The 19,006-nt window shown below is 54.5% G+C and overlaps 1 protein-coding gene across 4 annotated transcripts in view; it reads right to left on the bottom strand.

The window, feature by feature from the left end:
- Positions 1 to 19,006, bottom strand: part of ANO1 (anoctamin 1) — a 181,743-nt gene that overhangs the window by 57,659 nt on the left and 105,078 nt on the right. For 2 of the 4 annotated variants that reach the window (XM_012810511.2, XM_023518327.1), the window contains exons 4-10: positions 15,036 to 15,134; positions 14,094 to 14,245; positions 12,570 to 12,624; positions 9,370 to 9,421; positions 6,364 to 6,429; positions 5,791 to 5,846; positions 1,912 to 1,953 (exon numbers count right to left, since the gene is read on the bottom strand). In XM_012810511.2, coding sequence (XP_012665965.2) covers positions 1,912 to 1,953; positions 5,791 to 5,846; positions 6,364 to 6,429; positions 9,370 to 9,421; positions 12,570 to 12,624; positions 14,094 to 14,245; positions 15,036 to 15,134 — 522 coding nt within the window. The remainder of the gene's footprint in view (positions 1 to 1,911; positions 1,954 to 5,790; positions 5,847 to 6,363; positions 6,430 to 9,369; positions 9,422 to 12,569; positions 12,625 to 14,093; positions 14,246 to 15,035; positions 15,135 to 19,006) is intronic. The other 2 variants (XM_023518328.1, XM_023518329.1) reach the window with 1 other exon arrangement.

Genomic DNA, 19,006 nt, shown 5'->3' on the forward strand with positions numbered 1-19,006 from the left:
ATCTATCTAATACCTATCCATCCATTCATCCATCCATCACCCACACACCCACTCATCCATCTACCCACCCACCCATCCATCTATCTAATACCTATGCATCCATTCATCCATCCATCACCCATCCATCTATCTAATACCTATCCATCCATTCATCCATCCATCACCCATCCATCTACTCATCCATCTACCACCCATCCACCATCCATTCCTCTATCACCCACCTACCCATCCACTATCCACCCATTCCTTCATCACCTACCTATCCACAATCTATCCACACATCCATCCATTATCCAGCCATTCTCCATCACTCCCCCATCCATCTGTCATTCTCCCTGACTCCCTTTCATGGATGGAGGCCTTGTACCCATTGCTAGGGCATAAAATTAAAAGATAAGAAAGCAGAAATCCAGATAGAAGAAATAGCTGGGCCTGGACAGACCTGGAGCTGTGTTTGCTGGGCCAGGCACACAGCATGCCCAAGACATATTTTTTGTATAAGTTACTGATGAGACAGTCCTGATACTGATGTGGCATCAGCCAAACGGTCTTGAGGTCAGAAAGGCAACCATTGTGGCTGGAGCATGGTGGGGGTTTTAGGGCAGAGGGGCCCATGACTCAGAGAACCGAGTTCAGCTGGAAGGGGTTTGCTAGAGTCCATGGAAGAAGTATTTTCAGAGGGAGGAAGGGCGCCAGCCAAGTGACAGAGGGGCACACAGGGATTGGGGAACACAGGGGACTAGACTGTGAGGCCAGGGCTGGTCAGGGCAGGCCCATGGAGGGGATGGTGCTTCTCCAACAGGATGGGATAGGGGAGTTGTGCAAGTCACAGGGTCTCAGATGAATGCCAGATGTTACACTAAAAATAACCAAATAAGTAATTTTTGTGCTAAATCAGATAGCATCTTCAGCTGGATTCCCAGCAGCAGGCAAGTTGAATCAAGTACCAAAGACTTAAAAACATGTACGAGGGGCCGCAGGGAGGCTGAAATGAGGAACATTCCATGCACAGAGGTCCTGGCCCCTGGGATTGGGGACAAGGCCATCATTGTGAGGCTGTCAGGGAGGTGACTCCGCCTACCACCTGCAGAAGGGTGGGCAGTGGGGCCAGAGGCAGGATAGGCAGGGCCCAGAGAGGCCCCCTCCAGCTGACGTGGGAGCCGTGGGGGAGGAAGGCTGGTTCTGGGTGTGGGTGTGTGGAGGGAGGAGGGCGTGGCTGTGGGGAGAAGCTCAGGTGGGCATGGAGGGGCAGCAAAGCTTCTTGGTGCAGCTGGGTGGAAGGAAACCAGAGCCTCTGCCTGGTGCGGGGGGTGGGGACTGAGGGGTCAGAGTGTGGGGGAGCTAGCAACAGCCACCAGAGGCGACAGGATCACTTATTGTTTCCCAAAGTGTGCTCCCTGGCACATCAGCTCAATAACATCTCCAGTAAGAAGGGTTCCATGTCAACTGAGTTTGAGAATCATTTCCTTGTATGCCATCACATGGGTTTCCCTAATGTGCTCCGTGGGACTCTGTGCCCCTGGTCACCGTGGTTCCTGCATTTATTTGCCCGGGAGCTGTGTGGGATTCAGCCAAAGGCTAGGGAAGACTGCTGGAGGCACAGGTGTGGCTCAGGTTTCCCTGCAGGAAGGACAGTGGGAAAGGGGCAGGTCCAGGCCTGATGGCCCTTCCTGTCTCACGCTCACAGCTAACTGCCAGGAATGCTTCCGAGAATCAGAAAAAGGAAAAGCAGCACCCAGAGTTGCATGACTTTTCTCCTAAAAACACAGGGGGACGCAGTGCCACCCCAAACCTCTAGCACTCAGCCAGCCCTGAAGGTGGGTGAGCCTGAGGCACCCCTGCATGACCACCTTCCCCAGCCCCCTCCCGGCCCCTCAGTGCCACCTTCCACTCCCGTCTGAATCAACTTACTTTTCTGTCATTGAACTCAACGTTTTCACCTTCATAGTCTCCCTGTTTAAAAAAGAGAAAAGGGAAATTCGTATTGTCTAATGCACCTGGGAGCAGCTCAAATGTGTAACGTTTCAGAACTCCATCATCCCTCATTGACACAAATTATGGTAATTCTGGGACACAATTTCACGCAGAACATGAAAAGTCCCCCAGGTGTCCCTCCTCCTCTGATGAAAAGTGTTGTGCACACCTCACTGGCCCTCTACCACCTGTCACCCACCCCGGGGGCTGCCTGCACCATCTTCCCCCTGAGCACAGAGGGCAGCTCCAGGAAAGGATCCATGGTCAGGTCCTTGGAATTGGGAACAAATGAGAGAGAGCAGCAGGGGGACAGGAAGAACTGTGTCTATGAATTGTGAACATATGTCCCCTCTGCCAGACAGTCCCAGTGTTGTACCCCCATTTCACTCTGGAGCACCCCACGAGGGACAATGAGTTACACGGTCACTGTACATTGAGGTTGGTGAGCCCAACGCTCCCACTTTCCAGGTGGAAACACCAAGGCTCAGAAAACCACACTGACTTTCCTGAGGATGTACAGCTAAGTTTGGTCAGACCTGGGACCTGATGCAGACTTCTAAACCCAAAGGAAAAGAAGAAGGCTCTAAAAGTTGAAAGTTAGCTCAAAATATCAATGGTTTTGAGGAGTAACAAGGAAGAGACTCTGCCGAGGCCTGGGGTGTGGGGTCTTAGGACTCACCAGGCAGACAAAGCTCTGGGCCTCCTTGAGGTCTGCCTGGTGCCCTCTCCACTCCCTGCAGCTTCCAGGACCCCTTGCCAGCCCTTGGCTCCCCTGCCAGGCAGGCAATGCCCGGCCACCTCTGAGAGCAACTTGATACATTTCCTCCGGTCTTCATCAAGCCTGACTCCTTTTAGTGACTCTGCTGTTTCTTTCGACACAGTTCAAGCAGCATCTCTTCAGACAGAGTTCCACTTGCTGGGCCATCTCGGGTGGGCACAGGTCGACCAAGAAAGTGGCCAAAAAGCCACCCAAGCAGCCAACATAAATGTCAAAGTCCTTTCTGCAGAGCTGCTATGCTCTCATCACAGGAGGCTTCCTTGGGGTCCCACCCAGAGCTTTCAACTCTCACTCTGGGCATGATCCCATCAGGCTGTGCCCAGCACCTGGCCTGCCAGATATTCCTGATGAATGAATGCACGTAGGAACCACAGGATAAGAAGGAGCTGGGGAGGTTCGGGCCACGCACAGAAGGCAGCAGCAGTGGCAAGATAACGGATGGAGGAAGCACAAAGCAGGACACAGCAGGTGGCCATCAGCCCCACAGGGCACAAAGCAGGACACAGCAGGTGGCCACCAGCCCCGCAGGGCCTGCCCCGGGCACACAAGACCCAGTTTAAAATGCTGTCTCCCCAAATGTTTACCCATCAACTTTGGCGCTTCACAGAGCGGGTGCCCTCCAGCTGCATAGAAAATTCATGGATGTAAAATTCCATGTTTCCTAAAGTCTGCCCTAAGCCCCAAGCCAGAGGCTCTGGGCGCCACACCTGGGCTGGGTGCCCCTGTGCTAGTTGCCTGAGCACCTCAAACCTCATTTCTCCAATCTTGAAAGTGGGGACAGATCCCGCCTGCACCGCAGGCGTCCCTCTGGCTGTGTAAGACACAAGGATGATCACGAATGGGGATTTTTCTATGCAGACCTGGGACATGCAATGGATCAGGGAGTCTTGTACCGGTTTAAACTGTTGACAGAATCCACTCCCAAAAGAAAGGTGATTGTGGAGACCAAGAAGAGGGACACGTTTGGCCTCTGGGAGAGGAAGAGGCGAGAGCAAGGGGCCAGAGCAACACAGTGTCAACCAGGATTGGGTTTGGCTCCAGCTCTGATCGCAGGCAAGTCCCTAAACTGCTCTGAGTCCCCAAGTCTGTGCTGGATTAAACAAGGCAAAACTCCTACTGAATACAGTGTTCTGCACACAGAAGGGGCTCAGATATGTTGATTCTTCCCTTTCCCTTTTGAGACCTAAGGCTGACTCAAAACAGGCAGGGAGGCCCTGAAACCTTTTGGCTTCCAGGGTCCAACCCTTCTCGGCAGGGATGGCCTGCTTAAGGCCAACTAGGAACTGGGATGTGGACCCAGGCTGTCCCTTGAAGGTGCGGGGCAGGGGCAGGGCTGAATTCCCAGCACCTAGCTGGGGCCAGTGCACAGTGGGGCTGAACGATGAAACCAGCTAGAACCACTACAGCTCTGTTTTTCAACCTTTTTTATCTCACGACACACTCGAATCTCTAGTTAAACTTCTGCGGCACACTTAAATTATGTTGATCAAAAAAAAAAAAAGAGAGAGAGTTAAAAAAAAAGAATATACTTACTGTGCTTTGCACTTCCTTCGAAAATAATTTAATTAATGATCTTTAAAAATTTTCACAACACACCTACGATCCTCTCACGGCACACTGGTTGAAAATCACTGGACTAGAGAAAGCCTGACCAGTGGACCAGTGAGGCCATGAGCAACGGCCAGGACCCGAGTGGCCTGAGCCCTGCTGTCCAAACCTTCCCCAACAATAGGTCACCGGCCAAAGCAGCCTGAGTAAATCCAAGCCAAATCTACACCATGTTTACTGAGCACCTACTAAGCATTCAGTGCCAGGGCTTCTCGGACACGACACACACAGCACAAGGTGGCCGGACGGTGGTGTCCTGGTAGGACAGAGAGCATCAGAAGCCCAGAGGAGGGTGGAAGAGAGCAACTGCACCCGGGATGCAGAGAACAGGAATGGTGTGGATGCTTCTGCTGCCTGTGCGGAGGGGCAGTGAGGGAAGAGCACGGCAGCCAAGGAGCGGCAGGAGCGGAGGTGCAAAGTGAGACTGGGGTGGGTTGGGCCCAGGTCCGTGGCCCTATCAGGAGGGGGCTCTGCAGGGGAGGTGAGGGCAGCGACCAGTGAGCATCATTCCTCTAGCATCCTGGTTTGGAGGAGCCTCCCCTGGACTATCCTCTGGCTGGGCCACCCCGTGCTACTTGGGTACCCTGTGCTTGTCTAAGCCAGCATCTCTTCCTTTCCTACCTGTATTCCTTCTCACACACCCGCTAGCCTGGCAATTACACAGGGCAACTCATTATTCCTGACCCACACATGGGGACACTGAGGCTCAGCGAGAAGACTTTGCCCAAGGCCAGCAAGAGAGAGTGGCTGGGATTGGAATGTGGGCGTCTGGACTCCCAGGCCCTTCCCCTCTCTCCCTCCTGTGTCTTGGCTCCTAGTCTTTGCAGTAATGCACATTTGGAAAGTTCTAGACATCCTCTGCCCAGGGTTCCCACACTGCTCAGGCCCCACGGCCCACTCTTGGTGCCCTGTTGAACTTGGGCCTCTGTTTCCATAGAGACAATCCGAAGACTATCATCTCTCTCCTCTGCCCCAAGCCAATGCACAGCCGTGGCCACAGGCTATGTTTGTCAGGGAGATACCAGTGGGATTTGGAGATTCTGCTCAGGAAGCTGGCCACTCACTTGCTCTGCAGAAATAGATGCATACAGAGGGCTGTCACCCTGCCAGGGCCTGGGGCGGCCGGGGGTGGGGGAGCCTGAGCCAAGGAAAACATTTTGTGGACCAGCTGGCTGTGAGGTTCAGATAAAGCCAGAGCAGAGCGCCTGCCACAAATGCCCCCTTCTCAGTGAGATTGTTCTGCAAGAAGAGAGGGCCCTGTGTGTGAGTTCTCTGGGAAGGACTCATGAGAGGGAACAGGGAAGGCCTGTGTATGGTTGACATTTACAGTGAGAGCCAAGCAGGAAGCAGTGACCACAGGATAATTAGCGCTCCCTGGGATTTGAGGAACCAAATGACATGGAGATAAACTGTGTGTCAAGGTTACTTACATCGTGCAGCGGGTAAGCAGCAGAGTACACACCATTGGCCAGCAGGCTCGTGATGCCTTAAAAAACAGAGGCAGAGAGAGAGAGAAAGAGAGTTAGGGACCAGGTGGATCTGCTGTCCCACCTCTTGAAGTCCGAGTGGTTTCAGCCACCAAGAGCTTCTCAAAGCCAAACGAACCTGGCTGCACGGAGCCCGGCCGCCTTTCTGGGACTACCTCCCCAGGTGTGATGCAGCTGGGTTATTTATCTACGGACTAGGAGATGATAAAAACATGCTCGATTGGCAGAATTAGGAAGACACAGAGGAAACCCCAAGAGGAAGTTTCGTCTCAGAGGAGGGAGGCGCAAGTGGCCTGTGATGTCACTCTGTCGTCACCCCCAAACCTCCGACTCTCCAGCTACCCCCACCTGCTCGAGGGCAAGCCTGCAGATCAGAAAGGTGGATTTTAAGTGGTTAGAAAAGCTGAATCATGAGAAAACATATGGATGGAAAAATTGATGGTGTCAGAGAACACACATACAATTTGGAATTAGATTTTAGGTTGATTGGGAGAGCCGGGGGAGGCCCACACTTACCGTACTGCCCACACTTCCGCCTTTTACTTAGAAGGGCGGAGTCCTTCTTCCTTCCCTCGCCTTGCCCTGTTTATACATCAGCTATTAGTTACCTGGAAGGGCCTGAAAGGATCAAAGCTACATGGGGGAGAACGTGCTGTGGCCATGGGAGGCTCACAGCCATCCAGTGCTCCTGGGGACAGGGGGATGATGGTGGCCCCTTTTCTGCTGGCCACAGGGCCTGCACTGGGCACACGGTAAATACGCCACACGTGCACCTCCTCACAGGTGCAAACGTGGGCACCCAGCCCCAGGAGGCTGCAAGAGAGGAAGGGAGGGCTGGGGCCGAGTATGGGGAAGGGGGCTCCTAGGAATCTGATTTGGCTCCAGGCACATCCTGGGGACCCAGCACTGCTGAAGAAGTTCCATGAAAACCTCTGCTGCTCACACAATATCCTGCCTGGCTGAGGAGGCTTCTCGGTGGTGAGGGGAGCTGAGTTTTCAGTGGCCAGGGTGGCCCACCTTCTGAGAGCCCATTGACACTCATGGGAAAATGACCTAAAATCTCCTTAAAATAGACCATCAGTGATCTGGAGTGGTCAGGGGATCCCTGGGATGCTTAGAAGTCAAAGCCAGAGGAAGTTGGGGTTGTGTGGTTGAAGCTACACACACAAGGGAAAAGTTCCCCCACGAGGGAAAGGTTGGCTTGTAACACAGAACAGCCTTGGGGGTGGATCCAGGCCGGCTGGCCTCCTGGCTGCTCCTGTAACGCTCCCAACAGGGCTGCCACCGGGCCTTTGCTCAGGCGGCTGCCTCCATCTGTGAGGCTCCCCTCACTGTCTTCAAGGCTCTGCTCAGATGTCACCTCATCAGAAAGGCCTTCCCTCAACGCCGTTCCTGCACCCCAGCCTGCTCCTCCATCTGTGAGGCTCCCCTCACTGTCTTCAAGGCTCTGCTCAGATGTCACCTCATCAGAAAGGCCTTCCCTCAACACCGTTCCTGCACCCAGCCTGCCCCTCCATCGTCAGCCAGCATGACTGGGATCTGATTTACGTGTTTATTTATGATCTCCCCTCCCCTAGAGTATAAATCCCTGAGGGCAGGGAGCTCCGGGACTGGGACAGAGCCTACTTGCTGAGAGTTGAAGGAATGAATCTGGGTCAGGAGAGCTGTCCGATGAGGTGCTGGGAGAGGCAGGGTAGAGAGCAGGACCCCTGTCTATCTGCTCCAGTGCCAGATGCTGTCAACCAGCCTTGCCGGAAACTGGGGGGAACACAGAGACCTCCCATCCCAAGCGGTGACCTGGAGCAGGGACTTGGCTCAGGCCAAACCTCTCCCAGACCCTGGGCTCCGCGAACCCTCACGGCAACCACGCAGGTTTCTACCAGAAACTGTAGAAACTGTTTCTGCCACAGGGACCCAGTGGGGAAACTGAGGCCCGACACCCAGCCTGGGACTAGAACCATGCTTCCTGTCTACCTCTAGTGACCTTTGGGGGGCTTTGTCCTGGCAACAGTGACCTAAAGAAGTACTTTCAAAACCCCAAACTCCTGACAACGACAACAGTGTCACTTCATTACAGTTATTCTGATCAGGGCGTGGCACTTCGGAGGTTCTCGGTCTGCTGGGGGCTGGGCAGCTTGGGGGTGGTTTCCCTGCACTCCTCTTGACCCCTGGGGGGCTCCCCCACCACTCCCCCTGATTTCGGACATGGGCTTACAGACTTCAGGCCTGGACAGGTGTCCTTGTGGCTGACCATGAGCCCTCCTAGTTAGAGGCCCAGTGGTCTGCCTTGTCTTTCTGTGCCCTGGGCCTGTCCCCAAGAACTCAGGGGCTGGGCCCCCTCTCTGTGTTACTTCTCTTGGAGACACAGCTCTCACCCCTCACCCGGCCCTGTCCCCCGGGCCCACAGCCTGGTCATTGCAGAGGAACCTGCATTGTGACCAAGTTAGCAGTCCTCAGCAGGGCACATGATGGCTCCAGAGGAAGGGGGGAGAACGGTATTTCTTTCATGCTGCTGTGTTTTGACTTCAACAAACTCAGCCTGCAGTTGGGGGCAAGGGACCCACTGTGGGATGACTCCCACCTACATGAGTTAATGGGGAAAAGTTTGTATCTGTGGCATAAGGTGTTATGGGAGATGGTCCCCAAGGAGCCCTGTTGGGTGGTTTTGTGGCACCACCTGGAGTCAGGCCATCAGTGCACTATGGTGCCAGGTCAGAGGCATGACATTCAGCAAGCCCTGGTTGGAGGGGGGGTCGGGCACGATGACTCCTATCTGTAATCCTAGCACTTTGGGAGGATAAGACAGGAGGATACCTTGAACTCAGAGGTCCGAGACCAGCCTGAGCAAGAGTAAGACCCCATGTTTACTAAAAATAGAAAAAAAAATCAGGTGGGCACTGTGGCAGGCACCTGTAGTCCTAGCTACATGGGAGGCTGAGGCAGGAAGATCACTTGAGCCAGGAATTTGCAGTTGCTGTGAGTTAGGCTGATGCCACAGCACTCTAGCCTGGGACAACAGAGTGAGTCTCTGCCTCAAAAAACCAAAAAATCCCTGAGGAGGGCTGCATCAGCCCCTGGGTGGGGGGCCCTTCCACTCCAGCTGTGGGCACCTGGCCAGGGATTGCTGTTACTGGGGGTCTACAATAGCTGTTGCATGGGCTTACCCCCGGGACCTCTGGCTATTCCTGCTGGACTGTGAGGGTTGGGGATCCATTCCATCTGGACTTACCCTCCCCACCCCCCAACTCCCAGCAGCAGGAGCCCCTCTGGATCCTTACAGACACCTCAAGCCAAAGTGAACGATACCTTTGTGTTCCAAGTGCTGGCCCATAAAACTGCCTGGTGCCTGGACCAGCCCTCCCCACAGCTGCCCAGCCCTCCCGTCCAAAACTGTTACACAGCCTTAAATCAAAGCCCTCTTAAAAGCCCCAAACTGGCCGCCCACCTCCCACAGAGACGATTCGGAGGCGAGATTCCCACTTGGAAACCAATGCTGATCTCAAGCCCCAAAAATGTCCTTACCCATGCTGTACTTGGCTTTGGTACATGTCGTTCTTTTCAGAATTTCATAGACCTATGGCAGAGAGACAGGAAGGAGGGGTGAGCAGTCACTCTCGGCACCTCCCGCAAGCAGAGAATGCCTGTCCCTGCCGGGAAGGAACTGGCCAAACGTTAGCAACGACAACCTCCTTGGAACTGTTTTCCAAGGAGAGACAGTGAACTTTACTAAGGGAACTGAGGTTCTGGGGGACACATAAGTGTAACCTAGAGGTTCCCATCATCTGCCCCCCTGAAGTGGGAGTGATGATGGCCAGCCTCGGCAAAGCATGGACGTGTCCCCCGGGAGTTGTGTTGGTGTTCAGAATAACAGTTGTCCCATGTACCCTCACAGGGGGGTTACTGTCCCTCTTTGCTGAGGGATGAGCTGGAACAGGGCCACTCCTGGACATACCTCTGAGCCTTCTGGAAACCTCAGGGAGGGGCTGGGAGGGGCTGAGGCAGGTCTTGGGGTTCCATTTTGCACTGAGTCAGCCTGGCGCCAGGCTCTGCTTGCACAGTCCTGGGGCAGAGCCCCCCTGAAGGGATCCTACCTCTGTCCTGTGTTCCCTCAAGTAATAAAACATTTTGCTTGGTGGCCCCAGGAGCTCCGGCTCAAGAGTCTGGATCTGAGTGTTAGCTCTACCATGTGTAGCTGCCTGATTTTGTGCAAATTACATCACTATCTGTGCCTCAGTTTCCTCATCTATAAATTGGGATGAGTTAACACAGACACGCACTTCAGAACACATGGACTGCTCCCACTCTCTCAAGTAAGATGAGTATCATTCCAAGGGCCCATCTGGTCCTGCCACCGTCTGACCTCATGCCTCTGTTTCCACCTGACCCAGCTGTCCCCAAAAGTCAGCTGCTCATCTCACTTTCTGAACCCACTCCTGCAGCCTCAGAGCCTCTGCCCTGGCTGTCCCCTCATTGGGAAGTAGTCGTCCCCTTCACATATGAACAGATTCAGGGTCACCTTAACAAAGAGGCCCATAAAGTTGCTGTGTTGCCCTGTCTCCTAACCCCGCTGGCTTTTCACTACCTGCCATATTATCAAATGTGCTCCCTGCCTCTCCTCTCCTGCCAGGCTCAGGCACACACCAGGTGCCCAGTAAACACCTGCTGAATGGAGGAATGCACCACCCACTCTGTTGCTCTCGACAATTTCCTCCCTGTCATCCCTCAAATTTAGTAAGTCCAGACCTCACCCTGACCTTGCTGATTCTGCCGTAACCATCTCTCCCTCTCCGCAAGGGCAGTTTGCCCCCCAAGCACCACTATGACCTCACATCCTTCATCTGCCCTCTGCCAACTCACGGAGAGTGATGGTTCCAGAACAGATCTGGCCATGCTAAACCTTGCTCTACAACCTTCTATGGCTCCTAAGTGCCTACATGCTGAAGGCCTAAGACCCAAGATCAACACACTGGACTCTTTCCCAGGGGATACTGCAGGTCTCCCTTCCTACCACTTACAGAATGTCCACCCAAAGCCAGGAGCAGAGTGGCCGGTGTGGAGGGGTGGTAGGGGAGGGGCTGTCCCTCCTCCACACCTTTGCCTACAATGACTCACCCAACTTTGAATGCTATTGGGTTGGGAAGACCATTAGATCTGATCCTGGGTTGGGAAGACCATTAGATCTGACTCACCAACAAAGAATTTCTCTGGAGCTCATTAAACTGGCCTCCCAGGTTTTTGGAAGAGAGTGTCCCTCCCCTCCCCAGAGGTAAATGGAGTCACAGGCCAATTGGTGAACACTGACAGCCTAGGAAGGATGTTTTCTGTGGCTAGGGGGTAATGCGGCCATTACCCCAGGGATCAGAGACTACACTCACTTTCATAGCAGGTCCCCAGCATCACGAGAATTAGCACGTTTTACCTCGGCTGTGAGTCACCCTGTACCTGTGCTTCTGGGAGGACGTTGGCAGCCCCAGAGAGTGTAAAAAGTCAGGGTGCACATGAATACTGAAACGTGGGCCGGTGACTCAGTTTACCCAGTTGGCCATTCCAGTTTTCTTTTATGCCATAATGATGTAGGAAAAGGGGAACCGCTCAGGTTAATGCTGTGTTGGTTCCCCCAGCAGCCGGCATCTGAGAACAAGGAGACGCCTCGTACAGACACACTTTGGCCCTGAGCTCCCCACTGGGGGACTGACATTTAGCTTGGGCTGGTTCCTCCTTGATACCTAATTGTTATCTAATTGCTAAAGTTAGTCAGTAATACCACGGACAACCGTGCCCAGCTCTGCGCCCACACGGCTGTCTGGATGGAAGCACACGGCTGCCCTTAGGAGTAAGCCAAAATCGGGCTTGTTTTGACACAGGCTCTGTGACTTTGCTGAAGTCACAAGACTGGGGAGGGACAGAGGGCAGATGGGACCTGGATCTGCCTGGCCCAGCAGCAGCTCAAACCCCCCTGTGTCAATGTGACCTAAACCACTGACCCACAGCTGGCTGCCTGCCCATCCCGGTTTGGTGGCAACCGGGCAGTTCTCTGAACAAAGTTGAGGCTGCCTTGTCTCGGCCCTCCATCTCTACCCGCCAGGCTGGGCTTTCTGGGCAGAGAAGAGGGAACAACAGCAACGGCTTGGCTGCAAGGTTAACTTCTTGTTTAGATAGAAATTGGGTCCTGAGTCGTGCACAGCCGCCTTGGCCGGCTGACAGGTTGGCGGCTGATAGATAAACACCAAGCCAATACCTTGGACAGGGCAGGGCGGCCTGGTCAGATTTCAAACCTCAGTTTGCTGCCTGGCAAAGGCATGGAAATCTATCCTGCCCCCCCACCCCCCACGCCTTCACCTCCACCACTGTGTGCCCCCCGTCCCTGTCTGCTTGCTCAGAAACCCCCAGCCTGGGCCCTGACAGTTGGGCAGGCATAAACCACCAAGAACAAGTGGCAAGGAGGCTGCGAGACTGGCTGGGGCGCAGGAATCTGCGTGTCCGTTAAGCACTCCCTGCCCCCCTTCCCACTGCTCCCTCTCATTCCCCCGCCTCTGAGCCAGGGGGGCCGTGGCCACCCTTTGGGCCCCTGGCTGTCCTCTCCTGTCATTATTCTAATTATTTTGGTCACAGACAATTAGAGCCTGCTTCCACGGGAAGGAGTTACACTGAAATGAAATTATCATGTGCTTCCCCAGGGCCACCATGCTGGAGAGCGGTCCCCACCTGTGAGAGATACTTACGATTGTGCTCCGGGTTTTGCTGTCGAAAAAGGAATCCTTATCAGACAGGTCAAATCTGTTGAAATATTGGGAAGGAAATGAGACGCGGTTCAGTGGAGCAGTCCTCTGGGCTTCAAGGCCGTGGGAAACCACGCTGTCCCCATTAGTGGCGACCAGGAAATGGACAGGTCCTGTCTGCACACTGGGCATGACCTGCCCACCCCAAGCACTTGGAACATGGTGCTTCTGTGCCCCTCCCCACTGGGTGAGGCTCTGAGGCCCTCACGGCTGGGAAGTGACCACAGAGGTGAGTGTGATCAGAGGGCCCTCCCTGAAGACCTCTCGTTCCTTTGTATGACATCCACTGCAGAGGTCCTGAAGCTTCACCACTGCTGGGGAAAGGGACAGTGTCCTTCCACCACCACTGGAATCTTGCAAACAATCTCCCTACAACTTCCAAATGGTTTGGGTCCTGATGTCTTGTGCTGCATGGGGATTGCCTACGGCTTCCTGAGGGCAGAGGGATACCCAGGGAATTCACCTGCTACTTCTCAGGGAGCTGAGGGAGAGAGGTGGCCCAGGGCACAGGTGGGGGAGGCCTCCTGGGGTTCCGGAAAGAGGGCATCTCCCTCTCACACCCAAGCCCCTGTTCTGGACCCAGAGGAAGAGGCTGGGGTAGGGCCCATTCTTTGCTCTGGGTGACATGTCAGCCTGGTTCCCGGGTTAGGAATGGGCAATAGGTGAAGTTTGTGGTTCCTCTCAGTGACTGTCACATCCATAGGACAGAAAGCCCAGCTCTGAGCCCCAGCATCTTCTCCCATCTCTCCCCAACCCCACCCTCTGAAGCTGGTGCTGTCCAGGACCCCCCACCCCTAGCTCTCCATCCAAAGTCCCTCTGGGCTCCCAGCACCCAAGCTTCTAACTCCACCTCTGCCCACGCTCCAGCTCTGCCCAGAGAGGCCCTTCTAGCCGCCAACGTACCAGGTGGCTATGCCCCACTGCCCCCCAGGAGCAGAGGAGGAGGGAAGGTTCCAGAACAGGCTTGGCCCTGCCAGGCAACCCTGCTGGCTGGGAGTCTCTGGGGCCTCAGGATTCCCGCCTAGGGCTGCTTTTCTGTTTCTGCCTTTGGGAATGAGGTTCCCGAGGGCTGCAGGAGGTGTGGCCAACCAGGCCCCCGAGAGAATGGAGCAGAAAGGAGGATGCTAAGTAGGACAAAATAGGAGCCCCCAACCCACCAGTTTCCCAATTAGCAGTGACCTCAGAAATCACTTCCGTGGCCTCCTCTGGGCTCCACAGCTACAAAGCTACAAAACTCTTAAAAGAGAAGAGCTCTCGGGATCTATTCTGACTGTTGGAGAATGATCCTGCCCCACTGGGATGGCACCTCCTGGGAACAGTGGGCCCAGGTGGGGCCAGAATACCCCTCCACACTCAGCTTCTGGGTCAAGCCTGAAAGCTCTCCTCTGGGGGCTTTGTGTTTCTCACACTAGAGGGTGAAGTCTCCACAGAGCAGAACCCTTTAGGGAGAGGGGGGTCCCCACTTACAGATGCTGTTTCTCCCGGGAGAAAGGGTAGAAGAGTCTCTTCATGGTCTGGGGTCTGTGCTCAGCCACTTTGGGCTGGATGGGGTCTGTGATTTTCTGGAGCACAGAGTTGATTTTTTTCAGGATGCCATGGGTTTCATTAATGTGATACATCTGTGGACAAGACCGGGATTGGGGGATCCACGTCACCCTGCAGAGTCGCGACTCTCGAGATCTATTCTTGGACTGTCCGAGAATGATCCCACTCCACTGGGATGGCACATCCTGGGAACAGTGAGCCGGGGGATGGGGGGGCAAATACCCTGTTCATTTTCTGGATTAAGCCTGAATGCTCAGAGTTTTAGGATAGCCCAGCCAAAAGTACAATTTAGTACATTCCAGGGAATTTTCCCCCAAACTTTGCTTTTGTTTACAAAGAGGTGAGAAGCTGAGAGCTCAGCTCTGTCCCACCCACATGCAGAAGCAAAGGCAATGCCTCACTAAGCTGCAGGGGACATGCCGTCAAACTGCACTGTAGCTGTGACATTTTCAGAGATTAAAAAGAAAAATCCCGGCAAGCTCGGAAATGGCATTAAAATGAATCTAATAAATTAGCCAAGATGCCACAAGCATAAAAGAACCCGCTCCTGAAGTTCAACTGTATTTGTATTTGGGCTAAACTCCTTCGGCTGAGAGGCGGGCTCTTCTGCTTGCAACCATTTCTTGGTGGGCTTTGTCTGGGGTCTCTACAGACCACCAGGCTGGGTCGCATTCTCCACAGTCAGGACACTGGAGCCCAGAGGGCCTGTCACATCCGAGCCATACTGCCCTGGAGGGATGGGACTGAAGCCCACTCAGCTTCTCTTAATGAGCAGAGTCTGGCGGTGATACCATTTTACGGCTGAGCATCTGTGTGATCCCCAGACGTGGTGCTCTGTCTTGGCGTGGAACCATCACCACCCACCTTCTTTGTTGGCATCTTCAGCTTCAGAAACTCAGCCTCTCTGCACAGCACGTTCCAAGGGGCATGGATCTTCACAAACCCAAGTCCATGGATTTTCGTCTAGAAAGAAAAGGGAAGTTCCCTGTCAGGGTGGGCGGATGCTTGCAGAAGATCACTTCACCTTCAGATGCACTGTGGTCTATCCCGCTATCTGCACATGGCTGTGTTGACTGGCAGCCCTGCTCCACCCTGACAACACTGCAAGGTGCTGCTAGAATCCCTCCTTGCAGATGGTGGCACGAGGCCAGGTCACACAGGGATGTTTAAGAAACATAAGGGCCTAGAGAGAGGTGCCAGTGGGTGCAGACTCCAAAATACATGGGAAGTTTTCAGAGGGTCCCCAAAGCAGCCTGGGTCACAAAAGAAGACCAAATCCCTCAGCTTCAATCTGGGAGGCCTTGGGGCCTTTTGCGTCTCTAAGCAGGGGCAAGGACATGATGGTTGAAGATGTTCCCCTCTGGGTCACTCCTCTGCCTGTCCCTGGCCTATGCCCCAGATTCCCTTCATCCACACCACCTTTATCGTAACACAAGTGGGCAGGTCCTGCCGAGAGCTTAGACAAGTCACTTCTTAATGGTGCTGAATGATCACACGAAACAGCCAGGGTCACTGAGTGCTGGCTGGCAAGGAGGTGGCATGAGCTGAAAAAACAGGTTCCACCAGCCTTCAGGAGCAGCTCCATGAGAAAGGCACCGCTAATGGCCCCCTTTACAGCTGGGAACACCGAGGCTTAGAGAGAGCGAGTCACTGCAGCCTATACAGCCTTGCAGCCAGCAGGGCGGTGCCACGTTCCAACACAGACGATGCCTCCCAGGTCCCACACATACAGGGATGAGACCCAGGATGCCCTGAAATCTCTAGCTTTCCCTAATCCGTCTCAGATTTCAAGTTTCAGAATGTCCTTTTATCAAGCCAGTAGTATCTACACAGTCACAACCCATTTCCCCATCTAGCCACACACATCAATCCACTTCCCGTCGCCTGAGACAACTCAGCTGACTGACGTGTTGATGTGACCACAACAAAAAGCAAAGAAATGCAACACTCCTTTGAGCCAGAGGTGACTTATGGGGAGTGGGGTCCTCGGTCCCCCGGGGCTTGGAGGCCGCCCTAGGGCTTCCAGGCTGGCCCCATCAACCTCTCCTTTCCACAGTTCTGAGATTTAAAGGAACTGATTGGAAGTCTTGGCAAAAAGGAACCAGGTTACCAGGAGGAAGAGGGCCAGCTGAGACTGGGTCCAGCTGCTCAGGGTACAGATTCAGGGCCTGACGTCATGCCAAGAGCAGGCTGAGTGTGTAACACACGCGCCTAGGTTCATGGTAGGTTGTAGAAGCAAAAGCTGGGAAGCCAACACCACTAAGGGATATCCTTTAAGAAAACAAAGGCAGAAGAGGGTCAGATAAACGTCCCCAGCAAGGACCTTGCTGAAGCCCACGAAGCCAACGTTCTCAAGAACCCAGGTGAAGCCAGCCCAGGTGCGTGGGCAGAGCTCCCAGGCCTGGCAGAAAGAGTTAGGGCTGGGGCCTGCTGCCTTCAGGTGACCCACCACTTGTCCTGCCCAAGGAAGGGGCACCCACCTGATGCCTCATTCCACATCCTGCTTCTTGGGGATGAATCCTCCCTCAGCCTTCCTCCTGAGCCTGCCCATGGTCACTTAGTGAACGCAACAGTGAGACTCATGGTCACCGTGCTACACACGTTATTAGATGAGTGAATGAAGGGCGGTGTGCAGTAACAATAATAGTAACTTTGACAGAGGCTAATATCTGCCGAGTGCTTACTAGTGAATATGCGCCAGGCCTGCTTTGGGCATTTTATGAATTATAGTTCATTTAAGTGTCGTAACAAAACAAGACTGTGAGGTGAGTCCTACCACACTAACGAAGACCACACACAACAGAGTGTTGTTCTCCAAAATCAAAGTGTCAGCGGGGCCAAGCTCCCTCCATGGCCCTAGGGGAGGGTCCTCCTTTGTCTCCTCCGTTTCTGGGGCCCCCAGGGGCAATCCCTGCTCGGGAGCCCACGTGGCCGCCTCCCTCTGTGTCTCAAATCTCCCTCTGCCTTTCTCTCCCATTGGATTTATGGCCCACCCTAAATCCAGGATGATCTCATCCAGAAGTGTTTAACTTAATTCCCTCTGCAAAGACCCTTCTTCCAAACAAGGTCACGTTTGCGTGGTGCAGGTTGACATGGGTTTGGGGCCACCCTTTTGCCCGCTGCCCTCATCCTGCAGGGGCCTGTGGGGCTTTGTGCAGGGGCCAGGCTGGGAGCTGCTGGACCAGGAGACAGCAGCTCCAGATGGGCCAGGGCCAAGACTCAGGGATGTGTCTGGAGTGGGGCATCCCCCATTGGGAGCGAGGCCTGGGGCTATAGGTCATCGGGCAGGGGTTGGGTTCTATCTGGGAACCATCACATCTCAGCCTGGGCTAGAGAAAGCAACTCCAGAGACTTGGGTGAGAGGAGGCCAGATTCTTCTGTGGCCCTTGGGGTGCAGGCCGCATGGGTATTGGCAGAGGCCACGTGCTTAAGGCCTGGGCCTGGGAGTCTGGGCTGGAATCCTGCCCTGCCCCTGTGTGGTTTACGGCAAGTGACTTAACCTCTCTGGGCCCCCTTTCCTCATCTGCAGATGGGACAATAAGAGACCCCTGGTGCTCTGAGCAGTCTTGGTCTAGCTCCTCATTGGCAAAGAGGTCAGGACAACGGGGTGCCCTTGCTCTCCCTCAGGATCGCTCCTTCCTGACACGAGGCCACTGAGACCTGCTTCAGAACACAGGCTCCTTTAGCCAAGAAGCTTCAAAACGCTTCTCCAGCCCCCGGGGAGCTACAAAGGGCACCAAGACCTAAGAAGTGGCATCCCCCTGGCCCTGGTGACTCAGGTGCAGGTGGACACTCAGGGCAGTCCTGCGTCAGGAGAGAGGCCAGCTGCTGGCCTGCATGTGGAAGAGCCTGTCTTTTCCCATTACAGACCCAGATTTACTTCTGGGCTCTGCTCACCCGCACGCAAAGACTCAAAATATATTCTTCCAAGTCCATGGAGATTTCTCTTGCTGGTGGTCAGGGAGCTGGAGCACGCTGCCGGCCTCCCTGGGAAGCACATGCTTCTGTTTACGTGAGCAATGGGGATTTCTCCCAGGGACACAGCTGGCGACATTTGCGAAAGGGGCCGTGGGACCCGTTTGGCAAAAATACATGTGGGCTATTTAACATGGTGCTGGCCTGACCACAGCCTGCCCATGGCAGGAAGAAACTGTGAGAAGAGGCTGGGTCCCTTTTACCCCAGCCAGATGCCCTGGTAGGCACCTAGTGCTGGGGTGTTTGAAGGTCACATTCATGGCTGTGGCCCCCTGACCTGGCCAGGGCTCTGTAGGGGCAGGGCCAGGCCCCTAAATAGCTCCTCCAGAAGGGGCGAGCAGGCTAGAGGCTGCACACAGTGCAAACCAGGTACATCTGAGCCTCCATTCTGGTTCAACTCCAAAGAACTCTGACCTCAACAGAATTGTTTCTGGCATTTTCTTTTCAGAAGGAAGAAGAAAACCCCAAACAAAGATGTTCCCCATGGGGGTGGGGTTCATGGTGAAGAGGATGCCAAGGGGATGTGCACTGCCACCCGAGGGCTTGGATTTTCTGTCACAGTGGGCCCTGGGGCTTCCACCAGCCAGTCATGGCCACCAGGGGCGACTGCCTGTGGCTCAAATGTGGGCTTAGAAATTGCTGGAAGATTTGCACCGTGGAGATCAGACATGGATGGCTTTCTAGCTGCAGGGTGAACTTCCTTCCTCTCCCACCCTGGTTCTCACAAATCGCTCCATGCCCCAGAGGCAGCACCCACTCCTGATGCCTGGTCCTCCAGTCACAGGTCAGGATCGGGACAGCAGGAGCCTGAGGGGGTAGGAGCCATTAAGAGGGGCCTCCCAAGGCAGCACCGCCTGTGT

Source organism: Otolemur garnettii, unplaced genomic scaffold (assembly GCF_000181295.1).
Source record: "Otolemur garnettii isolate 467f Iridium unplaced genomic scaffold, OtoGar3 scaffold00134, whole genome shotgun sequence".
In the NCBI taxonomy this organism is placed as follows: Eukaryota; Metazoa; Chordata; class Mammalia; order Primates; family Galagidae; genus Otolemur; species Otolemur garnettii.